A 25,960-nucleotide genomic window follows, 5' to 3' on the forward strand; every position below is an offset into this window, starting at 1 on the left:
AAGACAAAAATGATATTTACATATCAAAATGTTAATTCATAACTTATTTACCAAACACTACTCAACAACTTAAATTTATAATTTAACAATTACACCAAATAGATTAATAACTTCTTACTGAAGTCATAATCTATAATTTGATTTAACAATTGTACCAAACAGCACCATTGTTTAATTGGTAGTTTGATTTTAAATTTAGGCTCCGTTTGGCAAGAGCTAAACGGGGCTTTTTTGACTATTTTAGCCACAAAAGACAAAATAGGCTATTTTAGCCACAAAAAACAAAATATCACATCCAACCCATAATCATTACATTCTTCTCTCACAAAAAAATTAAAAAAAGTCAAAAAGTCAAAAAGCCCTTCCCAAACCAAACTTTTTAGCCCAGGCTAAAATAGCCAAAAAAGCCAAAAAGCCAACCCACTTCCCAAACGGAGGCTTAAGGTGGTTTGGTTTTAAAAATTAGTTAAATTAGGACAAAGACAAAATTAGAATTATTTTACAATGAAAAGAATTCAACAAAATTAGCCCTTAAAATTCAATCAAAATTATAATCTCATATTTTTTAAATGTTCAAAAAAAGGGAGCCTAAAAAAAGGGCGGGGGCAGGAAAACAAAACGAACCCAACCAATCAACCAAGCACCATTTCAAAACTAACAGAACCTTCGGATTACCGGAAAACATTCCCCAAAAAAAGCGTCTCGAATTCAACCATCCTCTCTCTCCCCTCTGTTTGATATCAATTAGGGTTTCCATCTCCCCTCTCCCTTGGTCTTCCCATGGGACACATATGAGATCAAAAATTCCCCCCAAAACAAATCTCCAATCTTCAAACTCAATCCCATGGGGGCCTGTATATCTCTCAACGGCACTCTCCTAAAAAAAACCAAACACAACTCCAAATCCAAACCCCCCCAACCCTTACCCGAAAGCATCTCCGATTCCAAATCCCGAAACCGAACGACTCGCGTCATCTCCGTCCTCAAAGACCCCTCGGCCGAAGACATCTTCAAGAAGTACCGGTTCGGGAACGAGCTGGGGAGAGGGGAGTTCGGGATCACGTACCAGTGCTGTGACATTGTAACGGGGGAGATATTGGCATGTAAGACCATATCCAAGAGTAAATTGAAGACGGAGATAGATGTGGAGGATGTGAGGAGGGAGGTGGAGATAATGAGGCATTTGCCTAAGCATGAGAATATAGTGAGGTATAAGGATGCGTATGAGGATAGAGAGGCGGTGTATTTGGTGATGGAGCTGTGTCAAGGTGGTGAGCTTTTTGATAGGATTGTGGCCAGAGGGCATTATACGGAGAGAGGCGCTGCCACTATCACCAAAACCATTCTTGAGGTCGTCAAGGTTGGTATCTTCATCATCATAATAATAATAATCGGTGTATTTATTTTTAATTTTTTGAATTCAGTTTTTTTTAAATTTGAATTTTTTATTTTTAGTGAATATTTTTAAAATTTTAAGTAACTTTTTTACTTTTAAATGCACATTATTTAGATGTATTTAAATTGTATTTTTGTATTGTTTTATACTTTTGGTATTTAGTGAATTTTTTAAATATTTTTTTTTCAAATATTATATTTTTGAAGTATATTTATGTTAGACGTCTAAAAATTTTAAAAAATTAAGTGAAAATAAAAAAAAAATATGAAAAACAAAAAAGTAAAATTTCTTGAAAAGTTAATTTTGAAAACTGAAATTGAGTGAATAATTTTTTCAATTCAATTTTTTAGAAGTTGAATTTTTTGTGTTTTGTGTTTTTTTATTTTTCTTAATTTTTTTAATATTTAAATAATTTTTAAAATTTTTAGATACATTTAAATATAAATATAATTAAAAATAATAATTTTTGTAAAAATAATTTTTAAAAATTTTACTAAATACCAAAAATGTAAATATATATATATATATATATATATATTGTGAAAATTTAGTGCATTTTTGTATTCTTCTGTATTTATTTATTTATTTAAATATTTTACTTTTTAGATACATTTAGGTTAGATGAATCTAAAGAGTAAAAAATTTACTAAACACAAAAAATAAAAAAAAACTCAATTTTTAAAAAATTGAATTTAAAAAATTAAAACCAAACAAGGTGAATAATATTAGTACATAAAATTTAGAAAAATTCTCCACTGTAGTAACCTTACGAATTTGTATTCAAGTTACGTAATTTTATGATAAAATTACATGCGATATCTATCGCACACTGAAGCATCACCTTCTCACCCATTTATGGATTTTACTTCCACCTTCTCAAATTGTTAATTGTTGTCGATTTTGTGTCCTCTAATGGCCTCAATAAATAATATATTTTTATAATATTTAAAGATTTCAATTAGTTCGGGTGGATAATCTTTTAAAATTGTTGGAAAAAAAATTAATAAATAAATAAAAATGATTTTTTTGGATGTTGGGAAGGAATAGCAATTTTGAATGTCACGGTAAAATCATGATTAAAAAAAAAATCACAAACTCTATTAGGTAGATAAAGCTTGTCTTGGTGATATCGTTATATTTACTTGAATACGTAGGTTAGCGGTGAGACTTCTACAAATGAGTAACAAGGAAAGCTATACAAATATATATAATAAAATTATTATAGAAAAAAATCTTAAACAAAAGGATGTGAATGTAATGTGAATTTATCATTTTAAAACATAGAATCTACCAAGATGGCTATTAATTGTGAAAATGTCACTGTCATATTATTTTGGTGACAATTTTTGTATGAATTTTATGTAAAAATAACCTTTTTCTGAGTAACAAATTTCGAGTTTGTGCCCCTTCAATTTTGTCAATGATATCTTACAATATTGGGCCAAAAGAAAAAATGGCCATGCATTGAACAAATTTTTTTTTGTTAATGTGTGTTGTTAAGCACATGTTAAAAGACTTAGAAAGATTATATATTTTTTATTACATGCACGTTTATGTTAAATGTATAATATTTTAAATTTTTTTTGGAACAAGAGATAATACACGTAAAAAAAATCAAGGTAGCGTTTGGTAGAGCTTTCTAAATATGATTTGAGAGTAAGAGTTGTATTTTGAGTTTGTGAGTTTTGGAATTATGATTTGAGTGTGGAAAATTTATTTGGTGAAAGAGTTTTGAATTGAGTGAGGAATTTTTGATGTGACCTATGATATTTGATACAAAAACTTACAACTCATAACCAAATATACAACTCAAAATTCTATTAAAACTCATAAAAAAAATTTAAAAATTCAGAAAATATTTTTTTTTGAATATATAAAAATTAACATGTGTCTATTGCAAATATATATATATATATATATATATTTGCACTGTTCCGGTCAACCGGCTGGTGGGACGTTTGGTTAGTTCAAATTTTCCGGCCTTCAATTGAGTTTTCAAAAGTAAATGTGGAATTAATTTTTGAAACTCGTAAACAAACATCATGTGCAAAATAAATCCTAGAACTAACGTTCCAGAGCTGTACCAAACAGAGCCCAAATTTCTCTATTAAATTTTTTTAATGCTAAACAAAAAGTAATGAGGTTCACATTGTTTTTTAAAAAAATAATGGACCTGACATTAATAATTATACTTAAGACTTATAGCTTTATGTCAAGGGTAAGAAATTTGTTTCATATAGTGTTTTCCTATAAAAGAAAGAAAAAAAAAAAAATCCGAATTAACTAATGATGTTGAGAGAAAATTCTTGTTATTTTAGGCTACATCCTGATTATTATTCTGAATGAATATTGTTGCCTTAATTAATTAATTTTGACTCAATTAATTGGAATTGCAGGTATGCCATGCACATGGAGTGATACATAGAGACTTGAAGCCAGAAAACTTTTTATATGCAGATGCTAGCGAGAATTCTCGATTGAAGGCTATTGATTTTGGCCTCTCCATCTTCTTTGAGCCTGGTATGCTTTTCATTTCATTTTTTTTTCCTCTCCATATTCAATTTAAAGACTGTTACAAAAATAACTTTATTATTTATATTCTCAACACGAGACTGAATTGTGATTGATGAATATATTAGGTCAGAGATTCGGGGAAATAGTAGGGAGCCCATACTACATGGCACCGGAAGTCCTAAGAAGGAATTATGGACCAGAAGTAGATATATGGAGTGCTGGTGTTATTCTTTACATCTTACTCTGTGGTGTTCCTCCTTTTTGGGCTGGTAAGTAACCTCCTACTCTCTATTCTCCTTTTTTATTTACTTCAACACTCTCACTGAACTACTTAGAGCCTGTTTATCAATGGACAACTAGTGCATGTTTTAGTTGATTTGTAACATTGTCAATCTTTTTTTGTTTCTTTTTGGGATGGACAATGAACAACTAGTGCATTTTTTCATTAATTTGTAACATTGTCAATCTTTTTGTGTTTCTTTTTGGGATGGACAATGGACAACTAGTGCATTTTTTCGCTAATTTGTAACACTGTAAATCTTTTTTGTTTCTTTTTGGGGTGGACAACTAGTGCAGAAACAGAAGAAGGAATAGCGCAGGCAATAGTAAAGTGTGAAATAGACTTTAAGAGGGATCCTTGGCCTAAAGTTTCAGAGGATGCTAAGGAATTGGTGAAGGGTATGCTCGACCCTAACCCTTACAACCGAATGACTGTTGAAGAAGCACTTGGTATGTATCTATCTACACAATTACTTGATTTGATATATCATATAAAATACTAAATTTTACCATCCATGTGAAAATAAAAATCCTGTCAGTGAAAGAAAAATGAAAGAATGGTTTATTATAGTTTTGGTGGTCTCTCAATTTATGCAATTTCATGTCAATTTCATCCAAAAACATGGTTGACTCTGCCAACATTCATTATCAAAATTACGGGCACTTGTTGAAAGGAAAGGAGGGAAAAAGAAAAAAAAAAAAAAACTTTACAAATTGACAGAATTGATATGTTGAGGACTAAAATGACACTAAACAAATACTTTAGGAACCAAAAGTGTAATAGAAGTTTTTTTTTTTTTTTTTGAAGAAGAAGGATTTTCAAGATGATTATTGCATGTAGTATCATTTTCATAATTACCATATATCCTTCTCAATTAATCATATATTTGAGTGCTAATTAATTAATTGTTCTCTTTTTATTTTATGTAATATGTTTATGTATGTAGAACACCGCTGGATACATAATGCCCATCAGGTCCCCAATGTTCCTTTGGGAGAAAATGTGAGAACAAGAATCAAGCAATTCTCATTGATGAACAAGTTCAAGAGGAAAGTCCTCAGAGTAAGTTTTGATCAATCTTCTATATATATTCCATGATTATATGCATAAATAGTAGACTTTCTTACAAAAATTCAATATCAATTTATATATATAGGTAGTAGCTGACAATTTGCCACAAGAAGAAGTAGCAGGGATAAAACAGATGTTCCATATGATGGACACTGACAAAAATGGAAACTTGACTTTTGAAGAGCTCAAAGATGGCCTCCAGATGATTGGCCAACCCGTTGCTGATCCTGATGTCCGGATGTTAATGGATGCTGTGAGTTTCTGTCTTCAGATTATTGCTTTGTATAATTTCATATGTAGGACTTGATCGATCAATCTAAGAAAAGACTGTTTTGTTTTTGTTGTTGTTGTTGTATTTAAATGAAAAAGGCTGATATTGACGGGAATGGGACGCTGAATTGCGAGGAGTTTGTGACAATGTCGGTTCACCTGAAAAAAATTGGGAGTGGTGATGAGCAGCTGCGTCAAGCTTTCCGCTACTTTGACAAGAATGACAATGGCTACATTGAGATTGAAGAGCTCAAGGAAGGTTTGTTAGAGGACAACCTTGGCCCCAACAATGACCAAGTCATCCAAGACATCATTTTTGATGTTGACTTAGATAAGGTATACATCATTAATATGCTCATATCATCAACTATATATATGGGTGATTTTCGTAATACTCTCGTCTTCGTTTTTACTCTATTTGTTTATCACCATCTTAGAACATCACCGCCACTATACCTTTTCTTTCTCTAAGGAAACTTGTCTCCTTCTCTGATATCTGGCAGATTTGTATACCACTCTTTTATTTACAAAGCTTCCTTTTTCCGTCTTCGGCTTCTTTTCCCAGATGGGAAAGAAAAATTTTAATGCGAGAAGTTCTTTGGTGATTCATATATTTCATTTTGATTTGATTTGTTGTTTTTGTTGTTGTAGGATGGTCGGGTAAGTTATAAAGAGTTTGAGGCAATGATGACAACCGGTGTGGAGTGGAGGATGGCTTCTCGCCAATACTCTAGAGCAATGCTAAATGCACTCAGCCAAAGAATGTTCAAAGAAAACTCTTTGCATTTGAAAAATTAAAAACAAAAAATAGAAGGAAAAAAATCTTTGTTCATTAACTGTATATGTAATTCAAATTAAGAGCTTCCTCAGCGATTGATCTCTCTTTTTTTATACTCAAAAAACAATATATACATATTGATATATGTTGTATGTATATGTTTGACTCGAGCGGTGTAGCTCTCATAATATTTTTGGAATTGGAGAAAAAAGACCGAAAAGAAAGGGTTGAAAACCATGAAATTAGGTTAATTAAGCATCTGTTTTGAGTCTTGACAATGAAATTAAAAGAATTTTTTGAACAAATTTTTGTTCGAACTGTGAATTTTGTGGCTTGAAATGTTGATGTGAATGAAGTGAAGGTTTTCTTGTACTGCAATGTTTACATGTTTAGAGGCATTGTTTGGTATTAGTTCTATTAATGGCTTGGCAAGCCCGCCCACATGCCTCGAGTACAATGCATTACATTCATATATTTAAGCCATACATGTACACATAATTTTTTATCTTAGGCCAAACTATAATTCTCATTCCAAGCAACCCAAAAGGTAAATGTGCTCAAAATCTTAACTCAGCCCTATCCTATGAGTCAAATATATATTTTGAACCCTAAAAATATCATACTGAACTGGGCAGGCCACCGGACCCATACCCAGCCCTAGATCAAGTAGGCTCCAATTTTCGGAACACGTCTAAAGCCATAGCTTTAACATAGACGTGATGCCTCACGAGGCTGTTCATGAAGCTTACTTCACAATCCCTCATGAGGTAAATAAATTTAGAAAGAAATCCATTAGATAACATCCTCCATTGTACATTTCAAGAAGCTATATTTCAACCCTGAGCAAACCACAGGCAAAGAGACAAAATGAGAGTATATTTGCATTTGCCTCTGGAGGCAACAATCATCCGCCGAACATACTAAGATCAGTCCCAATACAAGTCCAAGAACATCGAGCTGTAAATTGATTCATTAAATAGTAGGTAGAAAGTAGAAACTATATACATTGAATTGTATTACGATACTCCCACACACACGCAACAACACAAACATGGCTGCTTGTTCTTCATCTTCTTTTATCATCTCTTTGCTCTTATCCTATCAACAGCATTAGTCAAAAGGATCAGCCAACAAAGCTTGTTATGTCCAGGAATGCCTCTTTAAGTGCCCTGTTTTTTTTTCATTTCTTGCTTCAAAAGGCTTTCTTCCAAGTGAAAACCACCAGCGCAGGGTGTACAAGTGCATTTCAGCGGCGCTGGTGGCACATCTCACACGTGGTTGCTGATCTGGCATTCATAAAAGTGCATTGATCGCATGACCAACTTCCTGAATCATCGGCATTTCTACTTGGGCCACCAGACCGGGAAGCTGCCTTTCCTCTTCCACCTTTTCCCTTGCCAGCAGCTGCTACTCCACTTTTCGAGTTTGCTGTCTTGCTGCAACCCCCTTGGGAATCCACATCTGATAGACCATTCTCTAATGCTCTAACCAAGTTTTCAAAGTAATTTCGGGTGACACTGTAGCAATTGCAGTGAAGAATAGTTAAACTAGGAAAAATTTTGCGACTTGCAAGCAAAAAAAAGCCACAAGTAGCACAATAATAAAATAGCACTCTCCTCTCATAACAATTGTATGATCTCGTTCTCTCTCTTTTTTTTTTAATGTCATGTCTCTCCTATTGTTTTTTTTTTTTACAGTAGCTTCACTATGTTTCTTAGCTTACAAATGCTCTTACAATGGTGGTCGGATTTATTAAATTCATTACAATTCTATTCTATGCATAGAATGGTGTCTATGAATTTTATTTGCTATTCCTTACTTTTCATACTCTTATTATGCTATTTTTAATTAATTTTATTCGATAAAAAATCAAAACTCAAAAGGCTTATGCCTCAACATCTTGAGTTTACACGTCACCCCATGAGGGATAAAAACGTCTAGCCTTGTGCATTCGTCTTTAACAACTTTTGACTCTGACTAAGATAGGAATAGATAGTGAAATAACAAAGACTTAGACAAGTAAGAGAGAAAGAAAAACTCATTAAGTTATTTCCACACACTTGCTGCAAATGGTGAATCCCTCCTTGCCTACTTACCTATCTGAACAATACTTTCAGTAGAATGACTACTTCCAGACAAAATTACCTTGTCAGTCCAGCCAGTTTTGTGCGGAAATCATTAAAATCATTTGAAGGAGCTTCAGCATTAAGGTAAGTTTGTAGGTCCTTCTCAGCACATTGATGAAGCCTTTCTAAACCAGCCTCGGCCTCACCTGCAGAAATATCAGACATCATTGGACAACACTACTTGCAAACAATTCTCAAAGCTGTATTTAGAGGAGGCTTAAAGGAAACCACAAACCTTGCAAATATTCAAAAAATTGTCTCTTGGCATTTTCATACTCAGGTAAGTAGTATCCGTATGCGTAGGTCCATTTTAACACTCGCCGACATTCAACAATCTGCAGACAGGCACCAGTATCAAACATCTTATTGATGTTTTAAAAAATTATATAAAACAAAATAAAATAATAAAACTTGTTTTAAACATCACTTGACAAAACTCCAATCTGGTCTAAAGGCTAAATTTAAAAACATATTTGAACAATTTCATCAAATGCCTGATCATGAACTTTAACCTTTGAAATATGCACACAGCTAAACAAAAACATTTGCAGTCCAAGATAAGGTTGGACAACTACCAATGTAATTAAATGATTAAAGTACCAGGTCGTCAATTATTTGACCAAAACTCAAGATCACTATAAGCATGAACCCATAAATTATGTTTTCCCTACACCTAAAAAGTATGAAAGACTTGTGCATTCTAATTAATTTCCTTTTGATAGGTAAGTCAAGGAGACTCAAATTTTAGCCTCTGTATCGGGAAGAGAACGACATCCAAACTGTCGGGGGCCCTAGGGGACATATACTACTTAAATTGATTTTGTGATTAGACAATGTGTCACTTAAATTGTAGTTGGACAGCCATTAACAACAACTTTGATGTGCTAAAAATCGCATTCAGGTAAAATACTTTTTAAGACATTTAACTAGTAGCACTATCTGAAAAGCAATATCTGAAAAGCAACAGACTAAGCACTTTATCTTTGGTTTTGGCCCTTCAAGAGCATTATAAGTAGGGAAATGGAGCTGTCCATGGGGTAACCATATTTACCCTTTCATTTCTAAGTCAGGTTTAACAAAAATCATCAGAGATGTTGTAACCAGGGATAAAAAAATCTCTCCACATTTTTTTGAGGAAGAAATAAACCATTTGGGTTTACATATAGTTTTCTCAAACAATACTGTCTTGAAATGTAATGTCAGCATTTTGAGCTTCAAAAAAGAAAATTAAGGGGTTGTTTGGGGTGTTCTAAATAAGTGCACTTTTTTGTCTTTTTAAACTAAAAAGTTGAGGGAAAAAAAAAAAGATAGATGTTTGGGTTAACTTTTTGTCTTTTTACGAAAAAATATGTAATAAAAAATTGTATAAATAAAGTGTATAGTGGAAAAAAGTGGAGTGGTTGTACGACTGCACTGCTGCCCCAGCATGTCTTACACAGAAAATAATTGCCTCCTTCGGGGCAAAGTATTTGGACAGTAATGGTCAGTCTGTGGGGGCCACCATGGGTTCCATTTTAATAATCTGAACCGTTCAATATGTACAACTCGTCGTCTATTATATGCCTGTAAAAAATCACGTTGATCGGATATCGGTAGCAATATGATCGGATTAGTTTTTTTTTAACAGTTAACTATCACACCATCCATTTTGTTTATACAAAACTAATTTGATCATATAGTTAACGATATCCGATCAACGTGATTTTTCTACAGGCATATATTACTCGATGAGTTCTACATATTGAACGGTTCGGATTATCAAAACGAAACCCTTAGTGGGCCCCCAAGGGCCCAACATTACCATCAAACTTTGTGACTGTATATATGTAGTTTTTTTTTTTGGGCCCAAAATCTGTATAATGGCCTACAAGGCTCACAAGTACGGCTGACAGTATCTAAGTGCACCTTTGTATTATAAAAATATATAAAATATTTTTTTAATATTTTTTTTTTGTGAATAGTAATGACCTTTTTACTTTTTGTGTAACTTTTTAGCTTTTTGAATTATTTTGGACTTGCCAAACCAGCCCTAAAAATAAGAAACAAAAAATCTATGACATCTAATCTTAGTAGCCTATGATTTGTAGCAGTTGATGTGAATCTAAAATTATGACAAAAGTGTAGGATGCCAAACCCCATATGAGCGGAACTGCATGAAGAACTTGAAACAAGGAATCATTCTATACATTCAGGAGTATATAACTTTCCTAAATAAAATTATAAAAAAAAAAACTATTTCAAAGTATCAAAATGGAGAAAGAAAGAAAAAAGAAAAGAGAGATTATTAAGGTAAAAAAAATGAAAATAATAAATTTGTCCGTGGATGATTTGTGACAATCTTCCCTAGCAGGCCTTCTAGAAAGATGGTTGGGGTGAGCAAGCATTTAGTTAACTATTAAATCTACCCTCCAAGCCACATACCTCCAATGATCCCAAATGAGTGGGCTCCTAGGCTTTTCTACCATCCTAGTTGATTCTAATAGTCATTGAAGTGCCTTAAATCATATAGGAGATAACATGTTGGAAAATGAAGAATGAGATATGTGGGGATCATGATCTAGTGGTGTTGTATATTTAAGGAAAAAGTTTAAAGAACTTCTAATTCCCTTTTATCAAAGAAGTCAAGAGGAAGTAACAAACTCTGGTGGATGATCCATATTCCATAATCCACACCACATTACGTTCAAATTAATTATGTACAATACAATTCCTGAATTTAGCTATAGACATAAATGTGGATTGTCTTTATCTTTTGAAGTTGAAAATAGAAATGCTTCAAAAATGTCATGATCATTGTCCCCAAAACTATATATAATAATATAAACCCGAACATAAAGCAAGGAACTTCAGTTTTACCTGTAGCCAGGCCTCTATAATGAATTTAAGCTGTGACTCAGGTTGAGATTGTTTGTCACTAAGCTTCTCAAGCTGGAGAGAGACAGAAACAAAAAACAAATCATGAGATACAATAATTGTAGCATCTAGCGAAAAAATAGGTGATTGAAAGATCCGTTTATTGAATTGTAAGAGATAAATAGACTGTCCAATACTGCTTTGTATCATGACTGTACATAGATAGGTCCGAGCAACCACACAGACAATCCTGCTGCTAGATGATAGATGAGATCATCATATCCCTCTAATAATCCACAACATTTGGAAATTATTTTGTGAGTTTCTATTGCCAATCCAAACAATAACCATCATCCGTTCCATCAACATTCCATCAATATGTTTGATTCATCCATCACATTGCTTGTTAACTTGGCACACACATCGATAGTCAAATTAAAACTGCAAAAAACTGAAGTAAAGGAAAGTTCCTTACATGCACAGTTTGCATTTGATGTAAATCCGCAAGGGCTTTTTGCCTCGACTGTTAGTAAAAAAGGAGAAACAAAAGAAAATTACTTTACATGAAATTAACGAATGCACGAGTAATATTCATTTAAATATACTACAACAAGCAAAAGGAGAAAAAGAATAACAATATCAACAAAGAAAAGCACGCAAATCAATTATGCACAGAAAGAGGAACCACACAGCAGAAAGACCATTTATTTAATTAACTAATCATGCATTGGATGATAATTTGTCTCAAGTCAACTCTTATCGTTTTTTTTATGGATGATAAATTAATTATATATTTAGCAGTTTTTTTATATGTTGAATTAATGTTAGTTTTTGTTAATTTTGATTGCTAGAAGAAGAAATATTCATCTCCATAGCAAATAAAAATATATTAAAAGTCTTTTTATTGTTGTGTCCCCCACTGTGTCCGTATCCTCATTTTTTTGAAATCACTGTGTCCGCTGTCTATCTGCGCTTCTTAGGTCCCTGGAGATATAAAACAAAAATGCTTCCTTCTACATAAAAGATATGCAAATATCTTATCAACGAAACCCCGGGTAAATCCTTTCTAGATTAAGAAGGTGAACAGATGCCGAGGCTTGATGATAACAGATTGGAACGAGAGTCAGCAATAACCACGTCCAAGTGCCGCGACTTTATTGATATCTGTACTTCACTACAACAGAAATTAGTGTTTCCTATAACTATTAAGATAAATATTAAGAAATAATTTGGAGTGGGAATACCAACTTTGAGAACCATCAAGTATACCTATTTACATAGGGGAGTTTGTTTTTCTTGAACAGAAAACGTTGTTTCCAAATCTAAACTATAATATGTGACTACAAGAATGCAATGCATGCATACATAACACAACAACAAAGACGTATTTGAAAAATCCATACATACCGATTGATTGGTTGCCCACCGTTCATAATAATGAGTGTATCTCTCTAGGGAATTCTTAGCCATCTCTCTCCTCCTCTCAGTTTCATCATACTACAACAGAATAGATGTAGAGAAAATAATCACTAGATGCTCAAAACATCAAAGCATTAATGTGGCAGGACAATTGAGTATATAATAATATCTAAAAGACAAAGCAAATGTAAAAAAATCCATTACCGCTCCCTCTTGCTTAGCTGCCTCGTATCGATTACATGCATAGAAACCGCCTGTCCGCTCACCATGATCAGACCATGCACCAAGGCATAGCCTGCATGTAAGATAATTAAATAAACAAGTGCCTTCACATCACTTTTGTATACTGTGACTTCACATCATATTTATATATAATTAAAAAAATATACAACACTCCAACTATGGAGAAGGAAAATGCCATGCGAAAAGACGATGCGACTTACTCTTAGTGAACTGACAACATGCCTCAGGCACACATTTACAACAACAAACTTCAGGAGAAAACAATTTCCAAGTACAATTCTACATCAAACATGAACAACAGCAAAACTATATGTCCAGGTAATTTTGATTTACAACACGAGTATCAATGCTTACCAGCAGAATTCAAATTTGCAAGGGGGTGTGCATGTCATGTGCATACAGCCTTGGTTTTTCTCAATTGGTCGCTTGCACTTTGGACAAGGCTTGGAATTAGCTAGTATCCTGACAGTGATAACATCAATATTTAGCATTTCTAAAAGATTTTTGAACAACAATTCCTATAGAATTATACACACTACTAAGTACAAAAACGATAACGTCCATGAGAGGGAGGTAAAAAACTTTCTATACTGCAACGAACTTCAGAAATCTTCAACTACAGAATGCAAAAAAAAAATCCTACGGAATTATACACACTACCAAGTATAAAAACTAAAACACCCAAGAAAAAAAACTTTCTACACAGCAACACATGCTATACCAATTCATGTTTTCAGATTCTGCGCTGTTCTTCAAAATCCACTTTGACACAGTGCCACAGTCCACAGGACGATGAGCTTCTTCAGTACACTACAATTTCAGTTCAAAACAATAAGCTGTCTTACATAAAGCAAATCATCAAACTGTAACTACAAATTTCCAAACTATCCACAGAAGACTTACATTCCAACAAAAGCCATGTGAGCAGAGGCAGGAAACATCATAGCCTCCACTACCAACAACAAATTCAACAGCATACTCACAGCCTGGGGCAGGACACCACTTGGTCTACCAAGTAATAAGAGGAAAAAAAGAGAAGGAAAAAAAAATTAAAGGAGGAAAGAGGGGAGAAAAAAATTAAGACCGTAGTAGATGTCGTAAAAAGGAAGAAAGTTGTTTGGGAGAACATAACATCTACTAGTCCAGAGAAAATATCCAAGGGAAAAGAGAAATGTATACGTCATGTCACAATGCAAATAGAACTAGAACAGCTCACAATCCGAACTATTTATGTTCTTCAAGCATAATTTGGTGGTAATTTACATTATTAAAATATTATTCTTAGGCTTTATTGTCAAGGATCTTATTGTCAATCAACACATAAGTTCTTTCGACATCAAAATGAAATTGAGAATTGGCCGTGCTTTTTTTCACTTTTTAGTTGAGAGATTCTGTAGCAATGTTCTGACATTTTTAATTTGATCAAACACCCTCCATGAGCCATTTGACAACCGCAGCTAAGCAGGAAGGTTCATATCCCAAATATACCTTTCTATTGTCTTCAATATAAGAACGAACAATGTAACGAGCATACTTCTCCTTATCTTCATTTGATGCCAACTTATTGATCATATCTTGACCGACAGCAGCACAACAAGATGGATCCGGGCATCTCAGCACCAAACATCCAGGACCACCATCAATGGATGTGCTCATGTAAGCTACCAACAAATTAAAAACGTGTAAAAATACAAGATAATTCCTTGATTCTAGAATATTGTAATTGCATGAAAATGTGATATTTTAAGATATAACGCGTAAGTGTCGTGATTAATTTATGCTTTCAACAAACAAAGAAGTACCCCTTATCTATTTTATAAGTTTCACAAGCCTCCCCAAACATTTAAGAAAGTGCACGAATTGAATAACTGAAACAATGTTTAGGAAATAATTTACAAATCAAACCTTGGATGCACTAACTAGAGATATGATGTTAAAATAAGCAGATTTAATATCACTCTTCGATTTGAATTAGCAAAAGCAATGTCTCCATACATCCTATGGATTCTAAACATTCATAATCTGAATATGAATGAGTCAAATCACTTATCCCTCAATCTATTAGCGAACCCTCTCTAGGGATTGTGAAAGATGTTCCACTATAGAAATTCTTATAATTTCTTAGACTTGCATTCCACAACAAAACCAACTCCTATTCTTTTTTCTTTTTCTTTTTCTTTTTAAATAATTGTAAAAACCTGCTTTTAAATGTTATTTTAGCGAGCAGATCACCTAGCAATTTAAAGATAGTCAAATGAGTAAGGTAAAGTGAAGCAAACCTCTCCAGCATGTACTACAAAAAGGATGACCACAAGCAGCAGCGCTGATCCGATCAAGAGGATAGCTTTCAAAACAGATCCCACAAGTCAGCTGTCCAAAAAAAGTTTAAAAGCCATTAACTAGTGCATTGGAACAAAGGAGATGTACAACACCCTGCCCATATGGTCTACGGCATCAAGAGTTATGTAAATATAAAATCAAAATTTTCAGTCTTGAGCTTTCAATAACTTACTTCTTTAGCATTTGGAAATTGAACAATTGGCCGCTCTAACAAGCCCACAGCTTTACGGACTCTATCTTCATCAGCAAACCAGGCCTCATGCACATTGCTCACACTCCTATGTGGTTACATTTCTTAGCACATCAGGCAAACAATTGAAAAAACAAACATGCTTTTTGCCAGCAACCAGCATTTTTAATTTCAATATGTTTAAGATCATACAAATTTGCAACATACACAAAATTAAGACTCACAATTATATAGTAACACCACCCAACAAAATACATCCAATTAAAAATAATAAATACATAAATAAAGTAAACAGTGTCAACCATGGGTGGCAGGATAACAAAAAAAATGTACAATTTACCAATGATAGTGACGAAGTAGAATGCTTGCATCTACTCTTGATATGGAGAGGACAGTGGAAATTGTTGTGATATCCTCCTCTTGATGCTGGCGTATATCAGCATCTTTCAAGACCATATAATTTTTCTGAAATATTTAATAAGACGTGTGAAATGCAGAAGAAAAGAATAAGGAACGGAAAGAACAAATAAACAAGGGAAAACTGCAAACTCATATTGAAAAAGTGCACAAGACAGTTCCACGGCATTATGTATATTATCAAAAAGGAGCCTACAGCCCCATATTTAACATAAACAAAATACGGTTGCTCCAAATAGACTTGTCATGTGTTACCTCATTTAGTGTTGTCAAAGGCGCGCCTAAGCACAAGGCGCAGGTGCAGCGCCTTAAGCCACTCAAGGCGAGGCAAGTTGAAGAAGGCGCAGCGACTTGGCCAGGCAAAGAGAGGCGCACGTCGCGCGACTTTTGGGGCTTTATTTTTCTCGTTTTCTAATCAAAATCTAGCGATTCATGTCAGTGTTTTTAAAGGCTCCAACTACATAGGATTACAACTCTAAGGTATATAGCTCAATACCCAACCCCAAATACGACTAAAAAACCCTACCCGATTCATTAGAAGAAATCTTGCAAAGAAACCTTACAGTGTCTGAGTGTCTCTTCCCTTCGGCTTGTCTCGTCTTGTCTGGACTAGGTAGTTCTTCTTCTTCTTCTCCTTCCCTTCTTCTTCGCTGCCTTTGTTTTTTTTCCATCTATCTCAAAAAAAAAATTTTTTTTTTTTTTTTTGCTTCTTCTTCGCTGCTCTATAGTTTTTTTTTTTTTTTTGTGTTCTTTTGCTTATTCGATGTGCAGGGCTCGGTCCTTCTTCTTATAATCAAATAGAGACAATTGATTTTCTTTTTCAGTTGAGAATGTCACTGGGTGTGACATCATTTTGCACTTGGATTTTTAATTTGATGATATGACACCACTTTGTTTGCCACTTAACTTTCAATTTGGAAACATTGATTAGTTACATAAATTTAGTTATAGTTTCACTTACAAAAAGCTTCAAATGAACATCAACTTACAAAAAAAAAAAAAATTCCTTCAAGCATTAGTTGTTTTAGTATTAATTCATTTCCTTTTCTTTTTCTTTTCTTTTGTTGTTATAGTTTCACTTGCAAAAAGCTTCATTTTTTTTTTTGAGGGGGGGGGGTGTTAAATGTCGATTATTTTACCTTTAGTTACTTTTTTTTTCATTTTTCATTTTTCAAATCCTATCTTAGTACTTACATGCTATGAATCATTAGTCTCACTTAATTTATCTATTTTTAACTAAGACTATTCGCCTTACTTAAATAAAACCCGTGCCTTGCCTTACACCTAAGCCCCAAGAGACCTTCGGCTCCTTGGTGCTCCTGGAGCCTTTAAAAACACAGACCTCATTATTAACATCTCCAAATGTTAGTAACAAACAAATACGACACTGCAAAACTTATTCAAAGCACTTAGAGCAAATCTGTGTGGTGCTACAATTAAATAGTTATTTTAGAAAACAACCTAACAAGCGTCACTTGATAAATGCTGAAGCATTGCTCCAGGAACACCTAATAAGCGGTCATATAAAAGTTTGACACATTGCTACAAAGGTATATTTACATGATATGGTAGGCACCCCATAGGCCTTTAGAATGCAGCAGGACCACCTACCTAAGCCGCTTACATAGAACCCCCACAACCATGTCAATGAACTTGTCAAAGAACAATCCCACAATGTAAATCAGTAGAAATTACAAATAACAAAAAGGACACTCCATGATAACTTAACCAAAATCAAAATACTAAAACCTAGCTACAAACCCTTGAATAAAACAACCAAAGATCTAACAATGGTTTTGCAGTACAGGAAACAGCCTTACCCACCAATAACTGTAATGTCATGAAATTCAAACAGCAATCTCATATTATCAAAACCCAAGGGTTTTTCTGCAACAAATCAATGAACCACAATCACATCATAATCCTATCTTTCTCAAATACCACCAAGGTCTCATTTAATCAAAAACCCATCAGTCAAATTGAGCCAAAATCAAAAACCCATAAAAACAAGAATCCACCACTTTTCAATTCAATAACAAAACAACAAAACCCTAATGCTGTGTATGGTTTGGAAATTTGGAGAGAAATTTGGAAAGAAAAAATGAAAAGCGGTGTGAAACTACCAAATCCATCCAACCAAACACAACGTAAAGCATTTAACTTTTAACAACAATTCACCTGTTGGCGACTCACAACGATGTCGTCCGAATCATCGGAATCGTTGTCCATGAACTCATAATCGCCGCCGTCATCGTTGTCGCTGTAGTCCACTGCCGTATCGCCGCTGTAGTAGTCATCCAGAGACTCAGCATCGTTCGCGTCGTGCATATCTTCCTCCGAATCCATCGTAAACCCTAGAAAGAAACCCTAAAAATTGCAACCCCACGGCACAGACCCGATGATGGTCTGATTATCACAGCTAAATTAGAAAAAAGAGTTGCGGGATTAGGGCACAGAGTTGTCAGATCGTTGTATAACGATGTAGATAGAGATATGAATATATGAATTGAGTGTAGAATCAAACAATATTATGTTTGATTAGGGTTGCTGGGGTTTGTTTTTCTCCCGATTTCTTGGTTCAGGGATAGCTTTTCAGGGTCTCTTTTCAGAGAGAGAGAGAGAGAGATAGGAGTACAAGAATATGCGACACAAGGTAACTCTTGAATTCTTGTTTAAAAAAAAAAAAGGTAACTCTTGAATTCTTGTTTTAAAAAAAAATTAACTCTTGAATTATTTGCCAAAAATAAAAAAAGGGGAATTATTACTTGACATATAAAAAAAAATTATAAAAATATGAGAGATGTAAGCGAATTTATGGTGAAATATAAGTGAAAAGATGTGTTAATGCAAGTCTCGCTTTTATTCCTCTATATTTGTGTTTTTTTTTTATTATTATTCAATTTTTAAGTAATTCCCTCGATAAAAAATATAAAGAAAATAAGGAAGAGAGGAGAGAGAAAATTGGTTAGGTGGAAACGGGAATGGCACAAAGGTTTGACCCGAACCCAAAAAGAAGTAGAAAAAAGGACTAAAAAATAATAATTATGATTTAATGTGGCAGGTTGTATATTAATTTTCAATTTTTTGATAGTATATTTAATTATGGTGAATATAAAGATGTAAATTTTTAATATTACTTAAATTAAAAATAAAATTATATGAAAAAAATTTATACGTAGTGTTGTTTTGAAAAGTTTGTTAAAAATTAATTTTTTGACTTTTTTGTTTTTTTAAAAAAAATGTGTAAAAGTAAAAAGATAATATGGCTTCAAATAGGTTTAAAGTAAATTTTTGACTTTTAAATCAAGTTCTTAAATTAAGGCCTTGTTTGACATGATCTAAAAAAATTAAAAAGTCAAAAAGTCACTATTCTATTTAAATTACATTATCTTATTTAAGTCACATTACCTCTCTAACCCGTCACTTCAAACCTAACTCATACCCAATCCATATTTCATAAAAAATCAAAAAGTGTACTTATTTAGATCATCCCAATATCATAATACCATGACTTATTGTGAACTTTCTATTTTAAAATAAAATATATTAATTCATTTATAATAATAGTATGATGGCATTATTATGTATGAATTTTATATAAATAATAGTTTCTCAAAAGGAAGAAACTTTTTTAACTTTTTTAGCTCAATATTAATGGACTTTTTTTTTTCTACCTTTTTGGTTCATCTAATCCAATAGCTTCCAAAAATATCAAAATTTTTGAAAAAAATCACAAAATGTTTGCTAAAAGTCAATTTCAAACGATCCTTAAATGTCAATGGATGAATTGAAAGAAGTTATTTTATACATGCAATATGAAATTTATAATTTATAATTTTTTTATTGTCTTTCAATTTTTATACTACGATGACAAGATCAATTTTAACTTTTTGAGCATGGAGCGAACTTTCAATATAACATTTTTCATACATATTAAAATATTTATAATCTATTTGTGATCAAAAGTTTGTGTATCTAACTTCGTATAATTACAAAAAAGGTAGTTCCATAAATAACTAAGATAAATGTTAGAGACTTTGTAATTTAATTCTCACAGTTTACGCACAAAGATGATAGAGTTGTTAGTTGTATATTATTATATTTATCTATTTATATTATAGATATATCTCCTTCTATACTTATCTTAATCTCATTGTATCTCTATCTTCTTATGTACCTATCTAAGTTTCTTATCAGCCTATATATACAGGCTTCTGCTATTATATTATTTATTCAATTCAATATATCAGAATTACTCTCATAACATGGTATCAGAGCTTATGGTCCTCTCCTAGTCTCTTCTTATTCTTTATCACATTTTTTATTTTATTTTACTTTATTTTTTGGTCTAGCAGCTTTGATTAGGGGTGTGCGCGGTGCGGGTCGGTGCGGTTTGAGAGAAAAATAGAAACCGTATGGCGGGTGGCGGATTGATTAAAGTGTCACTAGAATTTGCCATTTTCCTTATCAAAAACCGGCGGTTCGGTTGGCAAATAATGGCGGATTTGCCTTGGCAGTTCGGGCGGATTGGCGGTTTATAAAAAAATATAATTCAAATTACAAAACTTAAATCAAAGAGTAAAAAAAAGACGAGAGATACCGTGATATTAAGCATCTTGCGAAGTTTTCTTCTGATGCAGCAAGTGTAGCAACAACATGATAATATCAACGACTATGCCATCAGTTCATTACAAGCATCTGTGGAAGTTACAATGATCAAATACAATACATAAAATTCCCCTTGAGCAGTAATGTAATACTATATTCTAAGGTATAGAACAACAAGCAAATTTAAGTAAAAAAGAATTTTTAGAATCTTATAAAACATGATTTAATAGCGGTGCGGGTAGGTGCGGTTTGGAAGAAAAATAGAAACCGACGGATTAATAAAAGTGTCACTAAAATTTGCTATTTTTCTTACCAAAAACCGGCGGTTCGATTGACAAATAATAACGAATTTGCCTTGGCGGTGCGGTTCAGTGCGGTTTTGGCAGTTTCAGCGGTTTCGGCGGTATTATGCACACCCCTAGCTTTGATTATGTCTCACGTTAGTTTCTATTGGGTTTTGCATTTATCGTCCATCATTGCTTCCACATTTGGACTACACCTGCCTCTTCACCTCTTCAAGACGAAACCAAAGACACCAGAATCACCACCATCAGACGTTCCACGCGCTTTCACGCGCCTCCCAAAGAGAAGCGCGTCGGTTGATGTCGCTTCCACTCTCAGCACGCTTCTGCACGCGTCTCAGCCGTCTTCCCTCGGTTTCGGTCCCTCGACTTCCGCCTCAGTCGATCCGACCTCGGCTTGGCCCTCGACTTCCGCATCAGTCTCCATCAACTTCCGCATCAGCCAAATCCTCATCGACTTCTGCCCGGCTTCTCCTAACCACATGCCCCCTGCCTCGGCTTCCACCCTGCTTCCTCAGCCGTTTACCTTCATCTTCAGCCGCTGACGTCAGCCCTCATCAGCCGCTGACGTCAGCCCTACTCAGCCATTGTCTCTCTGCTGACATTATCACAGCCACAGTGCTGACATCGGCCCTACTTGTCCCTAAGGTTTTCCAGCCTTTTGATCCTATTGGTGACCTCCGTTTTGGCAATTATAGATCGTAATGAGAACATCCAATCTGTTTCTGCTATCTTTTATAGGTCTAATTCTGTTAGTTAGGCCCAACCTCTCTCTAGCTTCATCAAAGGCAAACGCCTTTGGCGGATCATTACTAGTGCTCTTCTTAAACCCAACCAGAAGGATGATGGGACTAACTCTGCATTCGATGACCGTCTTGACGAATGGGAAAATAAGAATTATCAAATTATCACATGGTTTCGGGCTACCTCGGTTCATTCCATCAACCTTCAATTTGGACGCTTTCAGGACGATGATTCCCTTGCCTCTCCTACCAAAGTAATCTGGGATTTCTTGAGGAAACGTTATCAGACCACTAGACATACTCATCAGTATCAACTGTTGCAGACTCTTCATCACATGCGCCAGGCACCCGGTCAATCTCTCAATGACTTCTTATCCCAAGTGTCGTCTGTTTGGGACTAGCTCGCTCTTTCTGAACCTCCATGGGTTCATTCTGATGATGCACAGTTATTTATTACCTATCGGAATCTTCAGCGATTATTGTAGTTTCTTATGGCTCTTTATAGCACTTTTGAGCCCGTGCGTGTTTGTTTACTCCATCGTTTGCCCTTGCCCACTTTAGAGCAAGCCATTACTGAGCTACTATCAGAGGAGACTCGTTTTGGGATTCTCAAATCTCTAACCATGGATTTTGTTCTTGCTACGCCATCATCTCAGAGTTATTCATCTCCCCAGCCATCTAGTCTATGCAGTTGTTGTCGCAACCGCGGCTTGCTAGCGAATCATTCACTTGTTCAGTGCCAGGTTCGCGAATGCTTGACGTGTCTCAAGACTGCTCCAGGTCATCTCCAAAGCAATTATCCTTGAGCTTCTTCTACTGCTTCATCTGAGACCAGGTCTTCTCATTCTAGGTATCAGTCCAATTCTGGCCAAGATTCATGTTGTAACGCCCCCAAAAAAAAACATAAATCATTCATTCTTAAGATCCATAAAACATAGGAAAAGCATTATATTCCATTCGTCAGAGTGTTCTTTACAAAAGATGTTATATGTTAACAACAAAATAAATACCCCACGGGCTTATAACTTTCCAAGTAATAACTTGGTTACAACGAAAAAAGAGTTATAACTCTCTACATATAAAGCCCTCGGCTTAAATTCACATTTAACATCAAAACAAAACAATAAAAGAGAGTCTTCAACTCCAAGACCTCCTAAGCTAAGACCTTAGAGGCGGCATGTCTCCTGTTCCTGAAAAATGGTGTCCCAAGTAGGGTGAGCCAGAGCCCAGTAGAGATATGCTAAACAAAATATGAGAATTAACTAAAACATTAGCATCCGATAAATGTTTAACACGTGTAACTAACTTACACTTCTTCCATAATTAACCAGTATTTACATCCATATTCCAATCCATTTCCCTCTTTGATTATCCAAACAATACATTGTCATAATTCAAAATTGTCCAAACAATTCAAAATGAGACTACAATTCATATTATTAATACTTCAATCATAAACGCATCTCATACACTTCCATTCGCTTGCCAGCTTACGGAACTACGTCCGAGGGAACTGACACCCATAAATAAATAAGATTTCGGGACTTTCACCCTAGACACTCCGGCCAACTTAATTATCAATGGAGTCCATCCCCTATCTCCTCCCAAACAATGGAGTACATCTTCTATCTCCTCCCACACAATATACATATACAATGTATTTAAACATATAGTCATATACAACGACCCAATAATTCACATATTCAATGTTTATATTCTCTCGTCATATTCAATGACATATTCCAGCTGATTAGTTTCAATTTACCTAATCATCATGCAATTTCTACAACAATCAAGACTATCATTCACCGATAGCCCAAGACAGATATTTCTAAACAGATAAGTAAATTTATCAAACAGATAATTTATTAACTTTTCCATATGTGAGTGATTTATCAATCCAACAACACCATTCAATCTCATATTTTTCCCAATTCCATAATTTCCAAGCCAATTTCATATTTCCCCAATGTTTTCATAATTTATACAAATAATTTATATAGCACAAATTAGGGCATTATTCTCCATTTTCTCAAAAATTACAACCAAGGCCAAATTTCATTCATCTTACATAAATGTTTCCATTATCAAAACCTCATATACACAAAGAAGCCCAAGTATTAGAAAATCCATCTTTTACAATTTCAATTCAAAACCCTAACTTCACTAAACTTCCCAAATCTCACCATTTATACAAAATGACTAAAATTTATGTTAAAACTCATAATAAATAGTAGATTATCCCTACCTCAAATGGGGAAGCTCAAGGGAGAAGAAGAGAAAACTTAAGATGCTCCAAATCCACACTTTTTCGGATCAATAAATAGCCCAAGCAATGCTCTAGCTTTCTTACAAAGAGACTAGGGTAGAGAGACCCAAAAACGAGGTGTATTTGTAGAGAGAGAGTTTAGAGAGAGAGAGAGACAGCCGGATTTAGGGTTTGGAGTGGAAAATGAGGTGAAAAAGTGATAAAAATCCCGCTGCTGCAAACTGATATAAACAGGTCTCGCTCGAGCGAAGGATTGGTCGCTCGAGTGACCAGACACAAAAGAACCTTGCTCGAGCGCAAGAAGTGTCACTCGAGCGAAAGAACACATAACACAGGGCTCGCTCGAGCGAAGAATACCAATCTTCAGGTCTTACAGAAATGTAGGCGCACGCTCGAGCGCAAGAGTTCTCGCTCGAGCGAAGAGACACACAGCACAAAGCTCGCTCGAGCGCAAAAACCCTCGCTCGAGCAAAGAAGCAAGCACCCAAGGCTCGCTCGAGCGAAAAAAGAAAAACCTGGGCAGTAACCATTTGTTCCAACTCACAACCAACCTATTCCAAACTTACCCAACACATCCCACAACTCAAATACAAGGAATTAAAGGATGTAAACAAGACATGGACCACAACAAACAACCATGGAACCTGAGTCCGAAATACAATAAATAACGGGAAAAAACCGGGATCGCTATAACCTCCCCCCTTAAAGAATTTCGTCCCCGAAATTTTTATACAAGTTTCAAAATCATTTTAATTCAATTCTCAACACGATTATAATTCAACATTCACCATTTTGACCCATTCACCGGTCATTCAATCTCTTCTCAAGAGAACGATTCTGCAAAACATAACTCAACATGCATTATCAACATGCATTCCTTCGAAATTCACTAACTTCAACACATATATCTCATGATTTTCAAAACATTTTCAATGCTTATAACAAGTTTATAGTTACAAACTTAAATAACATATGCAATGTTCAAATTCAACTTATGCTTCCGAAACATACTCAACATTCTCAATACTTTCATAATCTCAAAACATATACTGTGTTTTACAAACCAAAACATATACAATGTTCTTAGATTTCATTAACAAAATAGAATTTTCAACATATGCTCAAACATTAACAAACAGGTCCGGATATTTCTCTCGGACCTCTAACTCACATTCCCAAGTGGCTTCATCAACCCCGTGATGTTTCCACAATATTTTGACCAAGGGAATCGTCTTGTCTTGCAAAACTTGGTCTCGTTTATCCAAGACTCGCACCGGTCTCTCCTTATACGAGGCATCCTCATCTACCTCTAAGTCGGTCTAATCCAATACATGCGAAGGATTTGGTTGGTATTTCCAAAGCATGCTAACATGAAATATGTCATGCACTTCGGACAGTTGCGGCAGCAATGCTAAACGATAGACAACCTCCATAATTGTCACGACCCAAACCCGGCCCTATGGGTTTAGCACCGTAACCGGCCAGTAATCCGAGATTACCGAAGGCCTGCAGATACAGTGATACAGTAAAACAGAGTGCAGGGCCTGGCGGAAGCCAATACAGTAATTAAACAATGTCCAATGAGCTGTGACAGTCTGTATGCCAAAAAGATTTTTCATGCATTCATACATTTACAAACAGTACAGAACAGTATACACAATATTTACAATCATTTAGACTAGGGACTCGACCCTAGATAACAGTACAGTAACACACGGTCTACAGAACAGTAACCGTAAAACAGTACAGAAGGGGGAAAAACAAACAAAACACCCCCAAGCCATAGCATGGCAACTCGGAACCTCACAGTGAGGCACAAAGGCTGGCTTGACAAAACTGGAGTAACCCTGACGCCTCTAGCTGCGGTCTGGTGCCTGTACACCTACATATATATATGAGCAGTGAGCTAAAGCCCAGTGAATAACATAAAGCGTAAAGGGGTTTAGAATGAATGTCCTTACAGTAATGAAAACAGTTCAATTTAATCAGTATTTCAGTCGTTCAGTACAGTAAACAGTCATATGTGGTACATCCATTAGCATAACAGTAACAGTAGGTCTTGAAAGACCGAACAGTAATGATGGCCATCAGTCAGTAAACAGTAGTGGTTCCACGAGGGAACCGACAGAGATCTCTGTAAC

At 34.7% G+C, this 25,960-nt stretch overlaps 2 protein-coding genes across 6 annotated transcripts; one reads left to right on the forward strand and one right to left on the reverse strand.

The window, feature by feature from the left end:
* The first annotated feature begins 620 nt into the window (after positions 1–620).
* CPK24 (calcium-dependent protein kinase 24) lies at positions 621–6,614 on the forward strand. Its single transcript, XM_028228966.2, has 8 exons — positions 621–1,360; positions 3,793–3,916; positions 4,036–4,179; positions 4,487–4,639; positions 5,137–5,252; positions 5,347–5,514; positions 5,631–5,867; positions 6,183–6,614. The coding sequence occupies exons 1-8, from the start codon at positions 845–847 to the stop codon at positions 6,327–6,329; spliced, it is 1,605 nt and encodes a 534-aa protein (XP_028084767.1). The 5' UTR covers positions 621–844; the 3' UTR covers positions 6,330–6,614.
* Positions 6,615–7,168: 554 nt separating this feature from the next.
* ARI7 (IBR domain-containing protein) lies at positions 7,169–18,795 on the reverse strand. 5 transcript variants are annotated; one of them, XM_082872653.1, is made up of 16 exons: positions 16,461–17,616; positions 16,153–16,308; positions 15,821–15,945; positions 15,463–15,568; positions 15,230–15,320; positions 14,439–14,611; positions 13,854–13,958; positions 13,672–13,760; positions 13,305–13,412; positions 12,912–13,002; positions 12,696–12,785; positions 11,764–11,811; positions 11,292–11,363; positions 8,671–8,770; positions 8,455–8,581; positions 7,169–7,826 (listed from the first exon to the last, which is right to left on the reverse strand). In XM_082872653.1, the coding sequence occupies exons 1-16, from the start codon at positions 16,566–16,568 to the stop codon at positions 7,556–7,558; spliced, it is 1,860 nt and encodes a 619-aa protein (XP_082728779.1). In that variant the 5' UTR covers positions 16,569–17,616; the 3' UTR covers positions 7,169–7,555. The 5 variants fall into 5 exon arrangements, with proteins under 5 accessions (XP_082728779.1, XP_082728780.1, XP_082728781.1 ...); XM_082872654.1 differs by having other exon boundaries at positions 16,153–16,319; positions 16,461–16,902; XM_082872655.1 differs by having other exon boundaries at positions 16,153–16,319; positions 16,424–16,895.
* Between the last annotated feature and the right edge of the window lie 7,165 nt (positions 18,796–25,960).

The sequence above is a fragment of the Camellia sinensis genome, chromosome 6, assembly GCF_055761805.1.
Source record: "Camellia sinensis isolate YWXY chromosome 6, ASM5576180v1, whole genome shotgun sequence".
NCBI lineage: Eukaryota > Viridiplantae > Streptophyta > Magnoliopsida > Ericales > Theaceae > Camellia > Camellia sinensis.

Coding starts and splice junctions, on each gene's coding strand:
- ARI7 (XM_082872653.1), bottom strand. CDS start 16,568: ATGGAAAAAAAACAAAGGCAGCGAAGAAGAAGGGAAGGAGAAGAAGAA. Junction 11,812..12,695: donor GGTGGGCAACCAATCAATCG/GTATGTATGGAT, acceptor TTTTACTAACAG/TCGAGGCAAAAAGCCCTTGC. Junction 8,771..11,291: donor TTATAGAGGCCTGGCTACAG/GTAAAACTGAAG, acceptor GCCTGTCTGCAG/ATTGTTGAATGTCGGCGAGT.
- CPK24 (XM_028228966.2), top strand. CDS start 845: ATGGGGGCCTGTATATCTCTCAACGGCACTCTCCTAAAAAAAACCAAA. Junction 3,917..4,035: donor CTCCATCTTCTTTGAGCCTG/GTATGCTTTTCA, acceptor TGAATATATTAG/GTCAGAGATTCGGGGAAATA. Junction 5,515..5,630: donor TCCGGATGTTAATGGATGCT/GTGAGTTTCTGT, acceptor TAAATGAAAAAG/GCTGATATTGACGGGAATGG.